Source organism: Ruditapes philippinarum, unplaced genomic scaffold (assembly GCF_026571515.1).
Source record: "Ruditapes philippinarum isolate M1 unplaced genomic scaffold, ASM2657151v2 ctg451_1_1_1_1, whole genome shotgun sequence".
Taxonomy (NCBI): domain Eukaryota; kingdom Metazoa; phylum Mollusca; class Bivalvia; order Venerida; family Veneridae; genus Ruditapes; species Ruditapes philippinarum.
In genome coordinates, this window is record NW_026857544.1 from 124,625 (window position 1) to 150,449 (window position 25,825).

The following is a 25,825-nucleotide window of genomic DNA, read 5'->3' on the forward strand; positions in this document are numbered from 1 at the left end:
ATTTTGTAAGCTGGTATAGCCCTAATCATATTTCAAGTTTAAATCAATAAACTATTAATCATGTATTTGATACAATTAGTCAATTATATTTTTTTAGTTTCACTAATTGCGAAAAATATAAAAACCAAAGCAGTTTGTTGTTTCCATGTATGTTTGATACTATTCTGCATTCCGAGTATTTCGGACCGCTGGTCCATATATTGTCCTGATAAAAAAATCCGTAATATAATAAAAGAAGGTATATCTCCATTGTGGAAAAGCGGACTGTCTATTTTGAGAATAAAAAAGAGATCCTAAGCATGACAGCAAATAAACATTTTGATTCTAGGACACTCATTTGAAATGCATTGTGATATTGAGTTTTACTGAAAAGTTACAAAATAAAAATTTTAAACGTCAATGATTCTTTCGAATCTATCTAACAAAAAATGTAAACATTCAGAATGATGTATACATTGGTATGTATACTTTTTTCCATTTAATATATAAAAGGAGGCTTTGAAATTTATGTATAATAAAGTTTGTTTTGAGAAATAGGCTTTAATATCTATTAATCATGCTAAAATCAAATTTTATTCATAAAATTGATTTCAAAATCTAGCAGAAATGAAGATTAATGTTCTATAAAATACCTTTAAAGGTTTTACATATAGTGAATATTTCTTTTTTATGCCCCCGAGGGGCGGTATATAGAAATCGCTCAGTCCGTCCATTCGTCCGTCCGTCAAGTAATCTTGCCCGCGCTTCATCTCAAAAACAGCTGGGGGATATTTCAATGAAACTTCACAGGATGTTTGTCACATGCCTATAGTTGCGCATAGAATCTTGTTTGTTTGTTCTTTCACTTTGTTTTTTTACCGCTTTCAAATAAATACTTCAAATATTATCCGCTTTCCCCATCGAATACATAAACACTAAAACCCAAAACATAATTAATTAGAATATTTTTGATCATGTTGTTACCCATACAAATTATTTATGCTACTATTCGTTCACATGTTATTGCTTGATACATGTTAAATGTGTATTATGTAATCTGTGACTATTGAAAATAAAGTGATTTGTATTGTATTGTATTGTAAAATTAAATTCTATTTTATATCGTAATCTTCAAAAATAGTACTCTCACTGGCGTAGCTTTGAGAATGCTGTTTTAAAATGTTTATAGATAATTAGGAATATGTTTCTGTTTGGCAATGATACTAGTTAAAAATACTTTATTTGTTGTTAATTATAAGGTATCATCCCCCTAATGGGCACTATAAGCAAAATTGACAACATAGGTCAGTTATATGCCTTAATGGACATCTGTATTGCAAACTTTAAACAAAGTGTACCGTATTGTTTACGAGTTATGGAGATTTTTAAAACTAAAATTTGGCTTTTTTCAGAAATGAGAAACTATAAATAATCTATTATATTATCATTATGATAAAATGATTTCGTATGGAACATTGTTAAGAAACAAATAATAGTATTCAGCTAACAAATCACACAAGGAAATCTATTTTTTTCTACTCAAAATGTTTGAAATATGTAATAAAATATTACCCTACCCCACCCATTTTAAATACTAGTTTGACCATTTTCGGACTTAGAGGGCCTTATTCAAAATATCACTAAAATTTACCAAAATAAGGGGCTGTTTTCAAAGTTTGCCTTTTTTAAAAAAATAGAATATTGACTAATCTTGTCAAATATAAAATACTGTTACTGTGTAGTTTTAACTTTATTAGACTTTGAAAATATCAAAGTACGATATTTGATATTAAATGGCATAATTTAGGAAATAAACACCGATAACAATTATATATTTGAAATGAAACACTTTTTTTTCTTTCCAAGAGTGACCTAAGAAACAGATAATGTTCAAAGAAAAAATATGTTGTCATTTTCAAGTCCTAGCCTATTTGAATATTCTTTAAAGTGGGGGTAATGCATTAGGTGGGTTATACCGTATTTGCAACAACACAGATTGTATAAATAATTAAAATTACAAACATTTTGACATCCCGAGTTGTACAAATCACGAGTTCATGGATTTAACGTTCTGGAACGGGTGTGCGTGTGCGTGTGCGTGCGTGCATGCATGTGTACGTGCGTGCTTGTGTTTTGCAAATATTCTTGTAATATCTTTGTTAAATGGCTTTGTATGTCTGTCTTGATATTGATTTTTATTATCTTATTATAGTGTTTTTATTATCTTACTTTTGAATGAAAAATAACAATAAACGGACCGTGAAGGGCGAATATAGTATTTATTATTTATTATACTGAAATATAATCCAGCTTTGTTTAGATTTATTTACTGCAGTTTATGCTTTTATTGGATGAATTTTTTAAGCATCGATAAAAAGTATATTTACAAAGTTCTAAAAAAGGGGTTGAAAATGATTTTGTTTTTCATTAATCCATCAAAACTAAACTTTCTTTACAATTTAAACATGTATGTGTTTTTGACGTTTCTATAAATGTTAATGTTATAACGTATCGTATGGAAAAGACTGCGCATAAAGACACAATAAGATCGTTATTCTTTTATAAGTATTTAAACTTTCAAAATAAGTGTATAGTTAGATTAAAGTTATAGTCTGTTATAATATATAGAGAATATTGAATGAGTGTAGGTTTAATACTGAATTTATTGAACGAGTTGAATAAAATCATATTATGCGAGCCTCGGGTATTGAATCTACACGAATATAATATTCTATTTATCACATAAACAAAAATACAACGGTTTACAGTAAAAAAAAAGTAATTCTCCATTGACGCGCCTATAGAGTAACGCTAACATTTGCGCGCTTTAACGCTATATTTATATATAGCGCTAATGACGTCACATCAAAGATAGAGGATATTGAATGAGTGTAATTTCAATACTGAATTGATTGCACGAAGTGAATAAAAATTATATTATGCGAGCCTCTGGCGAGCATAATATTATTTTATTCAACGAGTACAATAAATTCAGTAATGAATTTACACGAATTTAATATTCTATTCATCACATATCCAAAATAAAGACCGTTTAAAGTGAAATAAGTCATTTTTCATTGAGGCGCCAACAGTATAACGCTAACATTTAGCGCGCCTTTATACTATGTTTGTATATGACGTCACGTCAAAATATATGCACGGTCGTGCAATATCATATTTACGGAGTCGCAAAATCGGCACGGGTGTGTGATAACTGTGAATTTTTGTTTAGCCCAAAACTCGAACCAAAGAAACAATGTATAAATAATGTTTAAATTCAATTCATCGTGATGGATCCAGAAAACGAGTTCAAAATTTTAAAATAAATATTTTAATCGGAAAGTGGCTGTGAAAAGTGTGTATGAAATTTTGTTTTTGTTTAAGAGTTTCTTGTGTAAAAATTCATGATTATGTCAGATTTGTATGTTTCTATTCTATTCACTGATTGTATAACATGCTTTTTTCAAAGTTATTTTTATACTTTTACTTTTAAGACGACTTTAAACCACTCACGTCTCCCTTCGTACCATTTTTATAATCAAACGACTCTTTACATACTATTTTATAGAAAAAACTGGTTTCGTGAAATAACAATTCTGTGGCATTTATAAATAACAAAGGGTACGCGACCCTGCGCACACTCTAAAACCGCGTCATGACAATACCAACATAATGGGTTTGCGGCCAGCATGGATCCAGACCAGCCTGCGCATCCGCGCAGTCTGATCAGGATCCATGATGTTCGCTTACAAACCCTATTACAAGTAGAGAAACTGATAGCGAACAGCATGAATCCTGATCAGACTGCGCGGATGCGCAGGCTAGTCTGGATCAATGCTGGTCGCAAACCCATTATGTTGGTTTTGTCATGGCGCGGCTCAAATGACGTTCCAGACGTCGCAAAATAGATAAAAATTTCACCAGCGTCATTGTTTTTTAGAGTAACGTAACTCTCTCGAGTGACTAATATCTCCGAATCATGTAAACCATAACCAGTTTTCTGTTTGTAATGATGAAGCGGGAAGTAAAGTGGTCTCCTTCGCATTCCATTCTTCGCACAAAGGTCCCAGAATCGGCCAATATCAAGTCTTTTCAAGTGAATAAAATTTATTAATTTAAAAAACGTTATCTTCCGATCTTTAAACAATATCATTATGTACAGTTACGAAAAACAATTTTCAACTTACAATTATTCTCTCCGGTAAATCTGCTGAACACAGACTGACATTTATTATCAAACACATCGGGGAACATACATGTAATAGAAATAATGACTGTGTACCGTTATTACACTGATCTATTGGAAATATCAGATATATCCTGGTAAATAAAATAAAAAAAGTGTTTAAATTGTTAGGTCAATATTGAATGTGTCGAAAAACAAACACACACACCGGACAGCTCGTAAACTGTTCATACTGTCGATCTGTCCGTTGGTCTTTCGCAGTTGACGTAACTAACGTACTGACAATAATTGCCGCTTTCTCCCTCGCTCTTGCCTGTCTGTGATCGTGTATTCGCCGTGTTTGAATCGCTTGCACCAGCTGAAAATGACTGATTTGCTAACCGATTCATTACCCTTTGTTTATTTAACCATCTCATATGTAGCTGAAGGAGTATCCCGAATTTGTAAAACTTACCGATAGTGCGAATTTCTAGTCATATAACTGAATGAACGTTACTGACTTATGTTGCTTAAATTCAGAAATATGTCAATTAAGTAGAGATCTTTATCCGTATTTCTATCCTAGTTCTATTTCATTTAACGTTGGTTTATATTTAAACGTTGTATGAATGTTTTGGCGTGCGCTGATGTTACGTTGCCATAGTTATTAAAGTGCAGAAAATAAAATTTTGTGATACAATTAAATCTCACTTTCAGTAATTAAGACACCATTTCGATTCATATCAACCATGTTTCTTGTCATGAACCAAGTACTAAAGAGAGTAATAGTGCACGAACTTTTTGAACACACCTCGTACAGAATAGGAAATGTAAACAAAATGACAGACAAGCTTAGCCTCAGTTGCTGTGCTTTATGAATGGTGAAAAAACACAATAAGTATTCTGAGCAATATATATATTTGGATATGAGAATTTTAATGACCATTTAAGTGATAACTAAAGTGATATGTTAAGCAACAATATACCACCGAAGAATTAATTATAGCATAGTTTATTGAAGAGACTAGCAAATGTTTATGATAATACTGAACATATCTTCCTTGCTTCTGTAATAATTGACTTCAAAAAGCAGCAATGATTTTAAGTGTGTAATGAATTGTTTACATATTTCAAAGTTTTCATCTTTTTATGTATTTCAGAGTCTGGTAAAAAGTTAAAGATCTATGTAATATGTATGCTTGGAATATTGTTAAAAATTATTTAGTTTTGTTAAGGTTGTTTATAGTTTGTTTTAGTTTTGCTAATACTGTAGTTATTGATGGATTTTGACAAAACAACATTCAATGGTCAAATTTTCATAAAAAAAACCAAATATGACCTTGATCTTTGAAAAATGGTCACCATTTAGTAATAATAAAAAGTCATGTGTTTGTTTGGGTTTTTTTATATTCAAAAATTCTGGTAAATATTATGAGTTTTAGATTTTTTTCAGAATCATATTCTTATATTAGGAAAGAAATTAAAAAGTAGTTTGACACGTAGAATAAAGCGTATGTGATTTCGTCATAATTTCTTGTTTCAAGTTTTATTTAAATATTCAAGTTGTAATTATATACAATGTAGTATCAATTTGTACATATAAAAATACAAGAGAAAATACTTGTAATAAAGTACAACCCAGAAATAGCCACGTGCATGTCTGAGGACAAATAAAAGCTACAATTAATATACATAAAATATATACGTGCAGTTCCAACGAATAGGTCTCGTTATTATATTATACACACGCCAAGTAAATAACATATAAATTATATGAATATTTAACTTAGACAAGTTGTTGAGGCTTGCACATATTATCCAGATGGGTAAGAATACAAGTATGTCGTTTTCTATTACATGTTTATCGATCGTTTTCATGATTTCTTTTTTAATTGCTTAAAACATACTTTGATCCAGACGTTTATTTCTCCATCTTTGCGATGCACTAGATTTTATTTTATATGAAGGTTTGAATCTTTTAAAAAACAATATTAGCAATGACAAATATCAATGATATTCTTATTATGAAAACTGTCTTTTGGGTGTTGTCTAGCAATATTGACCTGAGACTCATTCATTTTCTGGAGGTTTTTCGTTAGTTTCCGTGATGTATAACGATTTACACGTTATGTTTCAATGATAGTAAAGTACGGAATACTTTTATCCTTAACCTAGTGGTGAAATCGAGTGAATTGTATTCGCGTTGTTGCGAGTTCGAATCTAAGCTCCAGTCCGCGTCAAATCTTCTTTTTTATTTTATTTTTTTAGATCTCTTAACTGATTATTTCGTTTTTAAAATAAAAAGCAACATGAGTTTATAAATCATTTGTTTAATTTCTAGCGATTATATTATTCTTTAAATCTCATAACTTTCAAAAACATTTAATTCTTCATTTCATTAATGTCAGTATGTAAAAACGTACAATGAGTAATTCGTATGCATAAAAACAAAGTGGTCATGTTTTGCTTAAAAAATGATAATAAAAACTTTTATTTCATGAAGGTAACATATTAAGAAATGCATGCTCTTTTTTACAATATTTCTTTCAATTAAACAAGACAAAGAAAGCCACAAATATGTACACACATATTAAATCATGTTTCATCATGATTAGAACCTTCAACCTGCACCTGCAAGAGTGTCGTAAATTTGTCATTAAAGCAAGTTAGGCAAGTGATATGCAAGTAATATAACTTAATTTAACACATATTGTTGTGCCATACATTAAAATTCGCATGGTTTGTTTACTTAATATTCAAATGTCTCAGGTCAGTAATGTATAACAATAAACGTACACGTTGTCATGTTTTCGCATCTCCGTCTTATTTCGAATATAGGACAGACAATAAATATTTGTTAGAACTTCAAACAAAAAGTTATAATGCTTCAATATGTATCCAGATACTTGTATTTGTTTGTCAATTATAATCATATCTAATAAAATTATCAACTGATTTATGAGCGTTGTCATATGTGATGTGACTGGTGATAATTAAAGAACAACAATTATGCCCCAGAAATGGTTTTCTCCTTATTTCCTTAATGTACTTTACTTAGATCAATTACCTGAACGTTGCTTTTGACAATTAGTACGGTTACAGTAAGGAATTCAAAATAGTATTTTGTTTTCATTTTACATAATAACAAATAAAATCACATTCAGTACTACTTTCCTCATGTGGTGTGCATCTAACATGCTCTAAAACCATTATTATTTAAACTTTATAAAACACACGTGTGTCCTCCATAAATTAAGAAAAATTGTATTCCTGTCTGATTTATCATGAGTGTTTTACTAAAAACAACAAGGTCATAATTCTTATGATTTCCTATATTGAAGTGTTTGAAATAACGCCCCTGTCCGTGCTTCGCCCTTGTGCTCTCTTCTGTTTATGCCCGTGGGGGTGCTTTCATTGAATGTCGCCCTTCCTTATCGATCGTTGTTCTTATATTCCAATATAGAGGTAGGTCCTGTGGTTACATTGGGGTGGATCATTCTTTATCCTACAGCCATGATTCGTGTAATTTTCTGTTTCATTAAGGTCTACTAAACGATGTTATATGTCAAGCTGCGGTCTCACTTACTCCCGGCAGAGCCCAGGACCATCCCGGTAAGTTACCGGGATGATGATCCGGGGTGAAATTATTGTTGCGGTCACACTTACCCCGGCAGCACTAAGAAAGTTCCCAACTAACCACCCAGGATGCGCTCCAGATCATCCAGGCAGAGCCCAGGTGAAGCTACGGTTCATGCCGGTGCTTCCCCGTTCGTTCCCGAATGACGCCGGAAGAGCCCCGATTGACCCAGGCAGAGCCCCGGTCGATCCAGGCAGAGCCCAGGACGATCCAGGCAGAGCCCCGGTAGAACCCCGGTGGATTGAAAACGCCCGAAAATGATAACATTGATACATAATTTTTATTTAATATAATATCTACTAGTATTGTTCCAGAATAGTAATTCATGGTGATTTTCTGAAAAATCCTTATGCCATCCTGGATAGAAGGAAAATGGGAATTAAGGGTTTGAATACAAACAAGTGCAATCATCGCAAATTGTCGTTTTCTTTTGAAATGATCCGGGCTTTGCCGGGGCTCTACCAGGATCAACCGTAGCTCTACCTTTATCCTCCGGGGCTCTGTCTGTAGTTACCGGGGCTCTGCCGGCATATACCGGGGCTCTACCGGCTATATCATACCCCGGATCATCCCGGGTTTGTGCCGGCAGAGCTACGGTGCTTCCCTGGTATAACTAAGGGCTAAGGATGAAGCCGGCAAAGCTATAACTTCCCGGATCATCCCGGACCACCCCGGTGATATTAAATATTTTATTCCATCCGGGGTCGAATGCCGGATGTTCCCGGATCATCCCGGATCATCCAGGACGTTGCCGGCAGAGTTACGGATTTACTCCGGTTGTTCCCGGTCGTACCCGGTCGTTCCCAGATCACCCTGGACGTCTACCGGGACTCTGTCGGAATGTAAGTGAGACTGTAGCTTCAGATATGCATTATTTGTAACGTAATAGAGCGATAATTAAGAAAACATTTACAGTATGTTTCCTTATCTATACATTTCAATGTTATAAAAGGGACCCTGGGGCGAGGCTAGTTTTGATCTTTCTGATGGGCATGATTTATATAACTATTGTACGTCTATTAAAGGGATACTCGGGCAAATTAATGACAAAAATATTAGAATGATCTTATGTACTCAAATCGCGCTAAAATGACTTTAAAAGTCCCAGCATGAATTTCTGTATACTTTCTATATATTTTGGGTTTGAAGCGTATATATATATATCTATATATGTTGAACGAAATTTAGACGCCGACATAATCACCAAAAAAAGTCATGTCATTTGATCAAACCCTTGAAGTTATTACAGATATTGCGGATATTAGTGTATGAACAAAACAAGTCTAAGTCATTCATTTGACATGTTCATTAACGTTTCCAGAGCTACTGTGGCAACTATTGTGAAATCTTAAAGCTCTAACCTGACACACATGGGTCAAGTTAGGAAACCACTAATTATTCTTTATAAGGAGAAAAGTTTTGCGACTACTGTGACTGCCTAGTGCATCATTTTGAGGACATTTACTGATGAAAGGAAGAAATGAAAAGTTTGCCTGTGTATTCGTTTAAGCATTGCAACATTCCAAACATCTCAACTCTAGGACATGTAGTTTCAGAGAAGTGGATTCCGAAATGAGTTAACGGCATATTTACTGAGGTGGCTTGTATTAAATACTCTAGGGACTAGGGAGGTACATAGCTTGTTTTGACTTCTCTATGGGGCGGCGTATTAACTTTTACCTTTTGTGAAGAGACTCATCCTTTCAGGCTCTTTTTATTAATAACAATTTAGTGAACCAGCTCTATTTTTTATAACAGTGTCATTCGATATAAATTCCGATAGATAAAATTGAGGTATGTACTTGGATAATTATGATAATTTTGGTAATTCAGCTTTCTTTTCTTTATGTCTCTTTTGATTTTGGAGGTTATTTAACAGTGATAAATTTCGGTATAATCAAGATTCGTAAAAAGGATAGTTTTTTATTTCCTTTTTTGTTTTGTTTGTTTTATTTTCGCCTATCTTTGTAATTATACTATGCTGTTGTTATTTAACAGCATATCGAGCATTTTGATATTTACATGTTCCACATAATTACTTCTGTAATATAAGTCATAACGTATATTTACATGTTCCACATAATTACTTATGTAATATAAGTCATAACGTATATTTACATGTTCCACATAATTACTTCTGTAATATAAGTCATAACGTATATTTACATGTTCCACATAATTACTTATGTAATATTAGTCATAACGTATATTTACATGTTCCACATAATTACTTCTGTAATATTATTCATAACGTATATTTACATGTTCCACATAATTACTTATGTAATATTAGTCATAACGTATATTTACATGTTCCACATAATTACTTCTGTAATATTAGTCATAACGTATATTTACATGTTCCACATAATTACTTATGTAATAAGTCATATAAGTCATAACGTAGACTATCCGATAAGGCATAACATTTGAATCGACTTGGTTTCACATTACGTCACTGTGTTATATAAAACAATACGTTTTACGTATGGAGGCTTTAAGTTCGCACCGTGGTGTGAATTTAATTAATATGGTTATTTTTCTAATGTTGCATATCATCTTTCCTTTTTGTCGAACATTGTTTTGTTCAAAGACTTTGTTCTGTCCAACTTTGTGTCACACATTTTGTTTTTGTACAATGTATCTAAACATTACAACAAAGCTTTTGAAAATTGTTCCAAATTTTAACAAAAGCCATGTTGCACGGGCAATCCCCTTTAAGATTTTTGCTTGTTCGAAGAGTACATGTGTTACAGAGTAGATTGATTAATGTTTGTAATAAAGATAGATAGTTGAAGTAATTATGGTATCATGAATGTGCTCTAGACAAAAATAAAAGGCTTATGAAGAATGTTAAAAACATTGCCGTTCGTTCAGTGCCAATTGTTGGTAACAGTGCTTCTTCAATTGACATATATTTATATTTGAATTTTCAAGGCAATATCTTTGATAGTTTTGGGCAAAATTTATTTAAAAATGATAAGACGATAATTCAAAAACACGAACAAATATAAATATTTCTGTCTCTGAATTCCTTACCCATACTTCTTGATTTTATCACTTTTAGGTCAATCACGTGTATTGTCCTAGAGTTGTGCCACAGACAGAAATGTAGTTCATAAAAAAAACTAGATATAATTATTTCCCTTGGTCAATGTTTAACTCCTAGTTGCCGTCTATATTTTACCAATGCAACCAGTGCTGATTAAAATCAGGCAACACATCCGTGGTAAGCACTGTTCGTTATTTGCAACAATTTTTAATGGTTTTGTCTATATTGAAAGATGGACAAGTCCATGGTAAGGGTTAAACAATTTCCTAGAAATGTATTTTAACAATATCCAATAAACATACACGAATAGGTACACAAACAAAACCACACAAATCGTATACTCATAAAAACTTCCGGTTAGCACAATAGGTAGAGCGTTGGGATGTGAATCGTGCGACCCGGACAGTCCAAAATACTTTCGTTGTGATTGGTCATGAAATCCTTTTTAAGTTCATTCGTAATGTACCTCGAAAAAAAACAGTTATCAGTTCATTGCGGAAAGAAAGGCAACTAGTCCAGTAAAAATGTTTGACAGGCTTCCCAACAACTATACGGTGGCTGAATAAATCCACCATAGAATCCCAAGGTGCACAGTTTTTCATGCTGACCAACATTTCTGTAAGGTATCTTGACCCTAGGTCAAATACTTTTTGGCCAAGTGCGACACAAGTTAAAAATTGCATATTTTTACAAAGTCAATGGTAAAAAATCTGCAAATGCTGAATACATCTACAAGCAAACCCCCAGGTGCACAGCTTCACATGCTTACAAACATTCCTGTAAAGTTGCATGACTATATGTCAAATACTTTTTGAACTACGCGCGACACAAGATGAAAATTGCAAATTTATACTAAGTACAGGACAAAAACTCTGATAAATCTGAATCAATGCACACGTAAAACCCAGGCACACAACTCCACATGCTGGTCAACATTCCTGTTATGTTTGTTATATCTAGCTCAAACACTTTAAGTGCTACAAGGACTCATGGACTCACGTACAGACGGACGAACAAGGGCAATTCTAAATGTTCCCGCCCCTAGAGTATATATGGACATAAAAAACAACAACTAAAAAAAAACAAAAAATAAATAACACATAAACAAGTTCCAGTATCTCAGCACTTGATGTATTTGTCATGGTGAGTGGTTTAACTCTTGCGCAGTTTTGGTATTACAACACCACAAATCACTATGAAAACTATACCAAACGTTGTAACACATACAATGGTGATCATGGTCGGAGCTTTTAGACCAGATCCGTCTTTTTTCTCTGGTGGCGCTGGCTTTACTACAAAAGATTTTTTTGTACAGTCGTAATCGATGCAAAGCGCGAGTTCTGTGAGCGTCATCCCGATTCCAGTTTCTAAGCGTACGTAGCCATTTTCTATGCCTTTAGCGACGCTAATCGCCTCGGCTGACACATTAGTTTCGTGGGCGTCTTCGGTGTTGAGGTCAAATTTTGACTTTGGAGCAATCAGCAAATTATTGTAAACGAGATTTACGGCCGGTATATCATCGTTCGACTTCACACTTGTTGGAAATCCGAAATAAAGTACCCCTTTTCTGTACCAACCCATCTTGGTTGCTATTTGATCGGCAATATTTTCTGCAAATTTGTCTAATTTTTCCATTGCCGTATCTTTAGCTATTTGAAACTTCATCTGTATTTTCTCATTGCCAATTGGCAGAATGTCTAAATCACATGATGAGCTAACAACATCTAGCATCTGTTTTAAGATTGCCGTCGCGTCTTGAACTATCGTACCCTTTACAGTCCAAAAAATACGCGCCCAGTTAAAGAGACCAATGGTACAGATGGATGGCTTTCCTTCATCTGGATGAAGATAGCAACCGGAATAAGAATATAGAGCCGTTTGTTTGATGCTTTCACAATTTGCCTTTACAAAAGGTCTTAAAATGGGTACAAGCTTGACTTGTAGGCATTTGCGTACAGCATCTATCCATTGCTGCACCATCGTGTAAAACTTCCGGTGATGATCGTGGTACAAATTACAAAATTTCTCAGCGTAATCCATAGCATCTGAATTGTCCTCGTCTTGACATGGATAACGTTTCTAAAAAAGGGAATATATATACATGTATAGCACTGATGCAGCTTCATATTGAATTTAGTTGATAATTACTATTTCTTTTTTTTTCTTTTTTCGTTTCACAAGATTGCGTGATGATAAGCTAGTTCTCTAAAATCAGAAAATGAAAGGTAAAAAGTATGTTATGGTAAACACATGTTCTGTTATTTTTCTCGAATGTTTTGTGATAATCAAATTAGAACTATCTGATTTAATTTTTATCTATTTATTTTGAGCTTGAATGTCAACAAACGATATTTTAATGGTCCTCATTACTGGATTTATATAAGTTATACTTATGATACACATGAATAGATTAAGTCATTATTTGCCAGGCAAATTTCGCATTTTTTTTATAATATACATCCCTGATTAAAAAAAATTATCTCCTCTCAGCAATATCTTGTATATTGTTATATCTATATGAAGACAATTTGTTAACAACTGCTCTGAAACATTTTTGTTATGATTGTATTCATGAATCAGTGATTGGAAAAATGTTTTACACTTTAGCTATGTTTTATATCAATGCTTAAATGCTATATGTAGTTTAATGCCAATTAAAATATATCATTCGTTTGTATTGTATAAATCTTACATTGACAGTCTAAATAATTGAATATCATAATACTGACTTGTAATACTAGTTTTATCAACAGGGGTTAAATCAATCTTGCCAAATCTTATATTTTTGCTGCTTGATTAATAGCATTATAAAAAGGTTAGTCATCTATCGAAATGAATTTGTGCAAATCTATATTAAACCGTTTGTCTCTGTTGTAATGAAATAAACATAATTTAATGCATGTTTGCCCATTCTTAAAAAAGAACTACAAATATTCTCTGTATATATAAGACAGTCCTTGTACCAACTACAAATATACTCTATATCTCACCTTAAAGCAGCCGTTGTACTTACTACAAATATACTCTATATATCTCACCTCAAGGCAGTCCTTGTACCAGCTACAATCCGAACCGGATGGACTAAAGCACCAATCCGGGATAGGTGACGTCACGACAGTCGGTTGTGTAGTCACATTTCTCGGAGCATCTGGTGTACATGCGCAGTCGTCATAAACATCCCCTAGGGAGATAAAAAGCAATACTTCATGGTACTAGCTTAGGATGGTAAAATCTAATTGATTTTAGGCGAAGACATACATCAGTATATTATGGCATCAATAATTAATGAGGGCAAGTCAAAAACAAACTTAATTCTTATTACGTGTAAGTCATTTGGTGATGTGACAAGATTTATATTTATCGTATTCAAACAATCGTTGTCGTACCTCGATAAGATCGGATACTCACGGCACGAGCCCAAATTTTTGTTATGTATTCGTACGATCCTTATTAAGTTCATATTGATTCTTCAATAAAGATGAGAACATTGGTAGTGTAGACCGCATGATTTTGGTTTACATAGATCTAGCGATTTAGTGGTCAGCTCTATTTGCCAGCCAATGAAATTAATGTATTTTGTATTTTGCGAGAGTTATTTTTTTTATAAAAAAGAAAGAAGTAATATTCTATGTGAAATCGGTTTATTCTAATCATGGAAAGTTTTTTAGCGCACAGAAAGTACTATCTTACATATTTATGGTTAATTAGCGAAATCATAATTGGAGGGACAAGAATGTGTAGTGATAATGAAAATACCTAACCTTATCAAAAATTAATCATCTTCCTTATTTAAACTTCTTAACCATGTTGTTTACTATGCCCTCAAATGCCATTATTTTTCATCAGTAAATAATCATTTTATTTACTAATAACAAAGTTAAAATTGGTTATTCATAGTCTATGCATTCTACAGAAGATTGTGAGCTCTTGTTTTTTCTTTATATTCAAATTTCAAAGGGTATTTTAAGGGAAGATAAAAAAAATTAGTTGGTTAAAAACATTTGTCTCCATCCTATAGCATGTGCCGTTCCCCTGTGTATGATACACATAGTAAAGAATGTATAGAACAAAACAAATTTTATTGTTAAAAATTGTTGTGTATTAGTTAGAGGAAATCGATCGCTTATCTTGTTGTTGAATTTAAATTAAAAACAAAAGATTACTTGATTTTAAAATCGTTAATTGACATGGTATACAATGGGCAATACGCCAAAACTTGTAGCATAAGAAACATTTATTCAATAGATTGTTGCATTCTCAACATTCCATTGCAATAAAGATATGTCTGAATCATAGGGTAAATTAAAACTGGGGGGGGGGGCGGCTAATAAAAATTGAACAATTATATAATGTTATTATTATGACCCAATGCAAATTGAAGTAACGGTTTAAAGATTGGTGACATATGATCAAATGATAAATACATGTAAGTTTTATTTCTACTAGGTTGCTCTTATAACAAAAAAGTAGAAAAACAATCCCTGAAGAACGATCAAAACGGCAAAATTGAAAATGTTTCAGGCTTGGTTAAAATGAGCCAAAGTAGTAACTGCAAGTCACCCCCAACGCCCCCAGGCACCGGCTGAAGAAGAATTCAACGTTTTAATATGAACACGGTGAATTTTTGAATTTCGAAACAACTGGAGATGTGTTCACACGGCGGTGATCATGGAACCATCAATTTGATACGTTGTGCTATTCTGTTAAAACCGACATATGGTTCTCAAGTAAAAAAAGTGCATGTGGTCCAAAAGAATAAAGAAATGTGTGTGTCCTCAACGAGAAAGCAATGGGCGTAATTACACACTATACTGCCAAAGGCAGTTAACGTTTTGCTTTTCTCGAGGAAAAAAAACAACAAAATAAACAGGCTGCCATTTGAAAATATGCCCATTTTTCCTAACGAGTCACGTGAATTATAAGCTTAAAGAACTTAAGAAACCCGATATACACAGGGATAACTAATAAATAATAAACAAAAATGTGCCGAATTTTAGAAAATAATAATGCGTGCACTTTAGGAATAATAGATCTTGAGAAGGTAGAACAACAAGACCATCCTCCCTGGTGTAAAAGAAATTCAATTAAACTTAAAAAATCCTAGCTTCTTAAAGGTTAATTGAGTAATTAATTTCTAAGATTTAAGGTTGACTATATTTCTTTTACAAAAAAAATTGGGAACACTGAAGACAACAAATGAGTCACGACTTTTTCCCATTAATGCCATTTAATAGTACAAAGTGCATACCCTTAATATATTCATTAAATTTGGCCCGTTTAATATTTAATATTTACTGAAACGGCGTTTATTCATAATGCAGGTCTTCACACCAATTCAATTTATTCAATTCAATATTTTATTTGGCATAAACATATACAATGTTCATCGCCAACACACAACTGTATGACGGATATAATGTACAATTGTGAAAAGTATGTTATTGTAAAGTTACAGTTGTATATGATACCTGCATTTAATAATTGATAAGGCAATAAATGACATTAGTCATTATGATTCTTTTAAATTATTTTACAGTATCAACACAATGCAGGAAGTAGCTAGTAAACAAGCTATATCAATAAATACAAACTCATTTTTAAAAAAAATGATGAAAACAATGCAATATGGTCATTTCATATTACTTTTAACATTAGGTAAATATATAAATCTTGAGGTTTTGTTTAAAATGTTATTCTGAGTACAAGATTTGTTCAAATTAGGCCAATGACAATAATATGTCGGCAAACATGCGTTTCTTATTTCTCTATAAAAAGGGCAAACTAGTAAAAATTGATATTCGTTTTCAACGCTACTCATATTACATTTTGTACATATTCTAAATCTTCTGTCAATATTTCTATGCCTTCCCTCTTTTATAAGTAGATTATGAGCGGACCATCTTAGCCTAGATAATGCAATTCTGTGATTAACATTAGAGATACTTGATAAATATTTCTCTGTACAAAAATCTGTCTTTATCAAACTATATGTTTCTAGTTTTGGTGAGTTACGAAGTTCAGAATAAAACTGTTGAATATACTGATCATAAATTGATCTAATATGTAAATTTGTTACAGATGAATTATTCCATAGGTAGGAAAAATTTGTTTCATCTAGAATGTTCTTAACATTTTGAGACCATTTATTTACTGAATTACCATTAAAACCATGCTTCATAATTAATTTATACATGAGAGAATCTGTGGTTGACATTATCTCAAACCAATATTTAATCATTCTTATCTTACGCATAAAATATAGTGTTCAAGTCTTCCGAATTCACCATATAATGTAAATTTGATGTTTGTGTTCGAACTTGAAAAGTTTGCTTTAAAAATTTCATATGTACCTTTTCAATATCTGGTGCCTAAAGAAAACCCCACACTTCGCAACCATAATTCAAAATAGAGCAAACCATCGAATCAAAGAGTTAAATCTTTTCAGAAATATTAAACGACACAACATCGAATAATGAATTAATTTTAAGTGAATACAATGCTCTCTGTGCTTGTTGTGATAATGATTTCTGAGCTTGATAAAAACATCCGTTAGAAGATAGCGTTACACCTAATTGTGACCTAAATATGTAAAAGTACGTACAGTATTGAGCTTACAAGTGTTATAAAATACTTCAAAATGTTCTGGATAATTTCCCTTTTTAAAAACCATAGCAACTGTTTTCAATGTTAACTGTTATACCCCAATTGTTACAATACACAAGTAAATTATCCAATATTCGTTGAAGCCCTTCAGAAGCATATGACATAAAAACAGTGTTGTCCGCAAAAAGTAATAGGAAAACTTTCAGTTCTTCTAAACAAAACGAATCTATTGTGTCGTCAAGAATACATAGATACATATCACTTATGAAAAACAGAAATAATAACGGTGATAAAGGCTCGCATTGTTTAACACCTTTAACACTATCAAAACTTTCAGAACAAATACCATTAACTCGTACACAACTCTTTACATTTTCATACATTTTTTACAACATTTTAACAAATTTTGTCCAAGCACCTGATTCTAATAACTTTAACCATAAACCATTTCTATATACAACATCGAAAGCTTTTTTAAAGTCAACAAAAGCACACCGGACTCGTGTTTGTTCATAATAATGGACAAGAGTTTGTTCATTATACTGGACACGTGTTTGTTCATTAAACTGGACACGTGTTTGTTCATAATACTGGACACGTGTTTGTTCATAACACTGGATACGTGTTTGTTCATAATACATGATCCGTGTTTGCTTATATTACGGAACGTTTACTTACTTACTGCAGGTTTAAACAATCTTTTAACTTTGAAACATATTTTATATAGTCTATAAGTCTTGCCCATCTCAATGTGTGTGGCTGGACTACTGACAATAATGAATTGCGGATTAATTTAGTGAATGGTTTGAATAGCGATATAATTTCATTATGTGAAACGCATCTAGGTGGAAATGATGTATTACTCGTGCCAGGTTACACGTGGATTGGGCACAATAGACAAGATATACATGTCAATGCACCGAAGCCGCCTGGAGGTGTGGGCCTTTTGGTTAAATCATGGCTTTATGAGGAATATGAAATTTCTGTTATAGAAAAATCGCTTGACGGAATACTCGGTGTAACATTTGTAAACAAAAATACAGACTACGATTTTATAGTATTTTCGTATTATTTGCCACCAGAAAACTCTACTCGTGGTCGTGATGCCCAAAGTTTTTACGCTCACTTATTATCTCAAATATATATTAATAGTGAAAGTGACGGTATATTCCTAGCAGCAGATTTCAACGCACGAATCGGATCATTATCGGATATTATCGGAAATTTTGACAGTATCCCACCTAGGCACGTCTTGGACAAATCAGTCAATCAACATGGACGCGATTTGATTGAATTTTTGAACGATGCGAAATTTTGTGTCTTAAACGGTCGATGTTCGGATCAGTACCATGCTAACAATTGGACCTCGATTTCTTGTAAGGGTAGAGCGGTAGTTGACTATATATGTGTTCCACACGACCAATTCACGCAGTGTATCTCATTTATGGTTTTATCAATGCAAACAGTTGTAGATAATTGCGGATTACACGAGCTATTGGGTGAAAGATCAAGATTACCTGATCACTCGGCAATTATAACGGAATTTAACACGGTACATTCGCACAATATGGGTCAACAAACGTCTGCGGGTCAGGAGATCAGACGACAACGGTACAAGGTGAGAACTGTTCCAGACGACTTTATGGATAGTGATATCGCGAGACTAGCAATTATAGACTGTATTTCAAATATTGAAAGTTGCCGAGAAACGCAGTGTGATATGGACGCAATTTATAGTAACCTTTGTGAAGCCATAACCGGCGAAATGAACAGAAAATTGCCAAAATATGAATCTCGGTCAACTAATAAACGTCACAAAACTAGAAAGCCGTACTGGAATGACACTTTATCAGAACAGTGGCAACGGTTACGTCAGCGGGAACGTGAATTTCTAAAATGTTGTAATAACCATCGAGTCAAAACAGCGTTGAGGCGTGAATACATACATGCAAGGGACAGTTTCGATAAATCATTGCGTCAAGCAGAACGCGCGTACAGGAAAGAAAAATCGATTGAAATAGAAACTATATCGACAAATAATCCCAACGAATTCTGGGATAAGATAAACAAGCTGGGTCCACGTAGTGATAAATCTATCCCGTGTGAAATTATAGACGAAAATGGTAACGTTGTGCGAAATGAAAACGAAGTTCTTGAAAAATGGAAGCGTGACTTTGAGAGTTTATACAACGGAACAGATAATAGCGAATTCGATAGTGAGCATTATAGACGGGCAAAGGTGCATAAATTACTATTAGAAAACAATATCAATTACCCTTTGTAAACGTAACGCTTAACGGCAATATCACGTTAACGGAGATAAGTGACCTAGTAATGAAAGCTAAATCACGTTCTGCCTGCGGCTATGACGACATTCCATACTTTGTGCTTAAATGCCCCGTTATTATAGCAACATTGAGAGAACTGTTTCAATTAATGTTTGACACTGGCATTATACCCTCAATTTGGAGAAAGTCGATCATTTGCCCTATTCTGAAGGACCCCTTGTCAGATCCACGTGTCCCCTTACACTACCGAGGAGTAAGTCTACTTTCATGCGTGAGCAAGCTCTACACTGGATTTATTAATAAGCGTTTGACTAGGTATTTAGACGAGTACGAAATCCTTGAAGACGAGCAAAACGGGTTTAGGCGTAATCGATCATGCGAAGACCACGTGTTCTCACTTAACGGCATCATACGTAACAATACAACGGTATTTACAGCGTTTATTGATCTACGTAAATGCTTTGATTTCATCGATATCGACATGTTGTTATACAAATTGTTGCTAAACGGCATTGACGGTAAAATATATACATCAATAAAGAGCATTTACAAACATTCCACTGCTAGTGTACGCTTAAACAACATGCTAACGGACTGGTTCACGTGTCTTACCGGCGTAAAACAGGGTGATACGGCGTCGCCGACGCTATTCTCAATATTTGCCAATGACCTTGTAAAAGAAGTGAATGACCTTGACCTTGGTTTTGAACTTAATGGTAAAAAGGTTTCAATGCTGTTGTATGCAGATGATATCGTTTGTATAGCTAAGACAGAGGAAGATCTACAACGTATTTTAGACACGTTACGTGATTGGTGTAGACGTTGGCGCGTACTCATTAACACTGAAAAATCTAAGTGTGTTCACTTCCGCCGAGGCCGCGCTGCATGCACAGACTTTTCATTCAGGATTGGTGAAAACGTGTTAGAGCTTGTAGATAGTTACAAATATCTTGGTGTAACTTTCCATTGCAAGGGTGACTTCTCATCAAATGCCGACATTCTCGCAAAAAGCGCTGGAAGGGCCCTTGGCAAAATTATTGCAAAGGTTCGAGACCTAAAGCACTTTGGTTTTAATACATTTGAAAAACTATTTGATTCATGCGTTGTGCCAATTATGGATTACTGTTCGAGCGTGTGGGGTTACAGAAAATACCAAGTTATGGACAATGTGCAGCATCGTGCGATCAGGTACTATCTTGGTGTCCACAGATTTGCACCTATACTTGCAATTACTGGTGACATTGGATGGGTTCCCACCAACTACAGGCGATGGTTAAACATGTTACGAATGTGGAATAGGCTCGTATCGCTCGATGACAATAGAATAACAAAACAAGTCTTCAATGTGGACTATAGCCATTGTCAAAATAACTGGTGTAGCGAAGTGAAAGATATTATGTCGAAAATTGGAATGAATGATAACTTTATAAACCGCCAACCAATTAATTTAGCAACAGCTAAACATTCTATTATTGAACACCACAAAACTGACTGGGCTACAAAAGTAACCCAAGTTGCAAAACTGCGAACTTACATACAATTTAAAAGTGATTTTGGTAAAGAATCTTATTTGGATCTTAACTTACCACGAAACGAGCGCTCTCTTCTCGCACAATTGCGGTGCGGTATCCTACCACTCCGTGTAGAAGCCGGGCGGTATGTTGGTGAAACACCAGAACAGAGACTTTGCAAATTGTGTAATACTGGTTCCGTTGAAGATGAACTGCATTTTGTAATGAATTGTTCTTTATATCAAGACACTCGACATAGTTATCTTAGTGAAATCCTTTTAAGTGACCAATATGTAGATATGAGAGACTGTGATAAATTTGTAAACATTGTAAAACATCACCCAAGAAGATTAGCAAAGTACTTGGTAGCCGCATATTTGAAACGTAGAAGCAATTTGTTCCAAAGATAAAGTAAACATTTATTTAAATAAATGTTTGATCCGCTCATATTTGACACTATTCGTACTATGATGAGATATGAAACTATTTTATCGCTAAAGCATACTTTAATAAATGTTCAATTTATGTGTATCTCGTATCACAGATGTAGTTTACAATTTGCATGTTTTCATTAGCCGTTTTCGTCAACCAGTACTTGATACAGTTGATATTGTTAAAGTATATCTGTTACTCAGAATCTTATTATTACTTTTTCATAGATATAAGCACGTTGTAATATTGTGAAGTATAATTATGTGTAACACCACTTTTATATTACACACTTACATGCTGGTCATGACTACTAGTCTACTAGAATGAAGTTACGTTTATCACATATTTAACATATTTGAATATTGTTTACTTTCCTAGTGTAGAACTTGAATTTTCGTTTCGTTTAAGTACTTCACTTATAAAACAAGTAATACAATACACACTTGCTCGATTCCATGTCCCGGCCTTGCTAGATTTGTTTTTCGTATAAGGCTGGTTATTGCATGAGATCGTATATCGGCGATGTATGTTTCTTGATTGAATCACATTTTGCTAGACAGTAATACCAGAATGACGTTAACGGGTTCTTAAATGATGTACATTTTTATATTATTGTATACTGTACTGATCTCAAGTAATACTAAGTAATTCTAAGTATCTAGATATGTACGTCAAAAGTATGCTTTCACTGTAAACATAATGTTACATTAATAATTGGTATTAAATCCTATAATTATTATACATAAATGAATAAAATCTCTAACTTGTACTGTTGTATACAGTATATTTACTATACTCATGACCATTGATTCGCTTATTGTTCTCATGTTTATTGTTTTGACAAGTATTATGTGACTTATAGGCCCGATGGGCCGGGTGCATGCCTTTATGTAACTGTATATTGTCATCATTATTTATGTTTGCACATGTCACTTTAATAAAATATTTACTTACTTACTTACTTATTTTAATTCAATAAATGAGAGAAAATTTCGGCTTGCCTTAAGTAGATTTAGATTATCTTCGCATAATTTAGAAATAGAAAGAGGTAGATATCTTAATATAGAACGAAATAATAGAATATGTAAATTTTGCAACCAAGATAATATGATTGAAGATGAGTATCATTTTCTTCTTGTCTGCCCAATATATCGAGAAATAAGAAAAAAATACTTAAAACCATATTTTTGTAGATGGCCAACTCTTAATAATTTCGATGGACTGATGTCTATAGATAATGCAAGACAACTGTTAAACTTATCAAAATATTTTTTCAAATAAATAAAGGAATAGTTTAGAAATTTGATATAGTTATCATATTTGTATCGTGATTTAAATTTACCTACATAAAGATGTCAAAATAGTCTATTTATTGTGTAAGCTTCTCTATGCAGAAACTATTAGACTGCTAATGATTTCTCGTGTAATTTGTCACCTTATGTCAATTGAATATTATGGCTAAAAGCATTGTAATGCTTAATTGCTACGTAAATGTTGTTGTTGTTGTTGAAATATTACGGATCCGTGTTTATTCATAATACGCCCAAGTTTATTCGTAATACCGGACTCGTGTTTCATTCCTATTATTTGACCCGACCGTGTTTAATTATGATAATGGATTTTGAAAAACGGTGAATAAGTCGTTAAGACTTGAATTTAAGAAGCATTATAACAATGACAATGAAAGTCGAAAATATCAAACCGCTCTTACGTTGTTTTTACATGTCACAACTTACTTTATTTCAAAATATCTCACTGGTGGTACAGGGGTCATAGGTTTGATCCCACGGCCAATACTCATAAAAGTCTCAAATGAGATCATAAAAAATCAAGGTCCCGTATGACCTTTGGAACGAGACCACTTCCTTACCCATGCACTACCTAAAAAGAGAATAAAACAAATAACAGAATTCGCGTTGTTTTGTTTTTGTTTTTTTTTCTCCATCAAAAATAGATTACCTTGTTCTTGATGATGTACCTCAAGCATGCACTGATACCAACAGGTCAAGGATGTATTCCGGCATGTGTGAAATCCTTCCGAGAAAGTATCTATATACGTGTCAGTGAGACATGTTGCCCATTGGTGCTTGGTATAGGAAAGTGAAAATAAGACACATTCAGTTGCGCCTATTTTGTATGATCCAGATTCTGTAGATTTGTAGCAAATACATCTAGCTGATCCAAATAATATTGAAAACAATATAAAATAAAGAAAATATCCCATGCTTGATTATAAATGTTTTCCTTCTTTCTCTTTATAGTGTACGTAACACTCCTGTTTAGCTGGCTACATGTTGGCGTCCGGTTAAATAGTGGGGGAATAAAACAAGGAAGCTTTTTATTTCATAGATTTCGCAGAATTTTGTCATATTTCGTTTCAAGGTGAAACATAATACGTTTGAACTCTTATCTGTCAAATTCTTCATTCGAGTCACCAAGTACTTTATTAAATATGTTTAAATCATTTTACTCGTACAGGTTTCTATGAAAGATTTTTATGGAAAAAATAATATTGCTTTTCTTCATATTGAATGGTAAATCTATGCAATATAATTATTTCAATAAGTTGTATATTTAAGCGCAAATGTTTAGTGTTTCGCGATATGCTATTTGTTAACAAGCAAACCTACCTGTGTCTAATTTTGTTTCCGAATTGAATATATATTTTTCAAAATCGTTTAAGACTCACAATGCATAACCATGCAGAAATTACAGCATTCGGGAGCCGGTACCATAACCAGTTTTTTTTTCTCACATAACATTACTTCAGGATGGGGTGGGTGTGTTGTCCGTCTCCCCTATTAATCCCCTATTAATCAACCCAATCAAAGACATACCACCAGAATTGTATGTTTGCAAATCTGACGGATGAATTTAATCCATTATGTATGAAACGGTGGGTCCATAGCTGCGGCGGCGAATCATTCATCGCAGATGCAGCGGATAGATATGGCTTTTACATGTGGCAGTATCAGTGTTTGGACACCCCACCCCTATCTGCCCCTGGACCCCTACTATAACCCCGAAAAAAATCAACACTCTAGCTAAGGCTTATAATAAGGTACAAAATACAAAACCGCCGATAAAATTATGAACAAAATAATTCCACTATAAAAATTATAGTTATAGAAAGTTGAAAAGCCTACTTCACTGTATACATGTATGTTCATTTGCCAAACAATGTGGAACACGGGAAATCGTCGTTCCGGCGACTATGGCGCATTCCGAAGACTTTAAGCGTCATACAGTTAGTGTTTTATTACAGAAACTTAGAAACAATATCTCATGAGATTTCTTCTTCAAATTTTGACATAATTAATCATAAGTTTAGTGTATAATACAATCTGGTCATAGAGTTATTTCAGCCAAATAGTCTATGTAAGTTTGATCGTTCCTATTGCAAAATAACCGGCGTGATATGCCCTGTAGTGATCACCAAAGCCGGCGCTTAAAAATTTATCAGCTAAGAGAAGACGTCAATACAAAACAAATTTACAAATGAAATGTTTATTTGTCTTTTTCAGGGAATGAAACACACAATAATTATTAAGTATAAAAAATCACCATACTAAAGTCACATTATTCATCACATAGAACAAATTCTATTGAGCCGTATACGTGCTCACAAAAAACACAAATTAACAAGGTATCAACAATATGTCAGAAAACTTAATTATATTCACGAAGTCTATTTTTTTTTTCTTTTTTTTTCTTTTTTTTTTTTGGAAAATACGTCCTAAGATTAAAACCCCTTTTCATTTAAATTCACGCGCTAATCACAATTACAGATGGATCTTACTAGCCAATTGATTCATACTAAGTGAAACTTTAGAACTATTTCATATTTTTTTCTTTAGCAAACAATATAGTGTTTCTTATTTGAAAACTTGACATATACATTTATAACATTACCACAAGCACTTGTCCAGTTGAGAAAACATGTGTGGTATATACAGGCGAATTCACTCCAGTCCTGTGTTCACAAGCGTTTAAAGTTCACGATAAAAATTTATATTGGTATAATGTCAAATATGCTTTAACATATTAAATTCTTAAAATTTAAAGTGGACATGAATTACATAAGAAGATAAAAATCTAAAAATGTTTGTCAGGTAGCGAAACACTATTGGGGAAACCAATTAAAATGCCAGACTTTCG

At 33.3% G+C, this 25,825-nt stretch overlaps 1 protein-coding gene across 1 annotated transcript; it reads right to left on the reverse strand.

Moving 5' to 3' along the window:
- Window positions 1–10,907: 10,907 nt before the first annotated feature.
- Window positions 10,908–23,993, reverse strand: LOC132750118 (uncharacterized). The gene is made up of 3 exons (XM_060740061.1): window positions 23,627–23,993; window positions 13,872–14,014; window positions 10,908–12,912 (listed from the first exon to the last, which is right to left on the reverse strand). Exons 1-3 carry the CDS (start codon window positions 23,889–23,891, stop codon window positions 11,986–11,988), a joined length of 1,335 nt encoding a protein of 444 aa, XP_060596044.1. The 5' UTR covers window positions 23,892–23,993; the 3' UTR covers window positions 10,908–11,985.
- Between the last annotated feature and the right edge of the window lie 1,832 nt (window positions 23,994–25,825).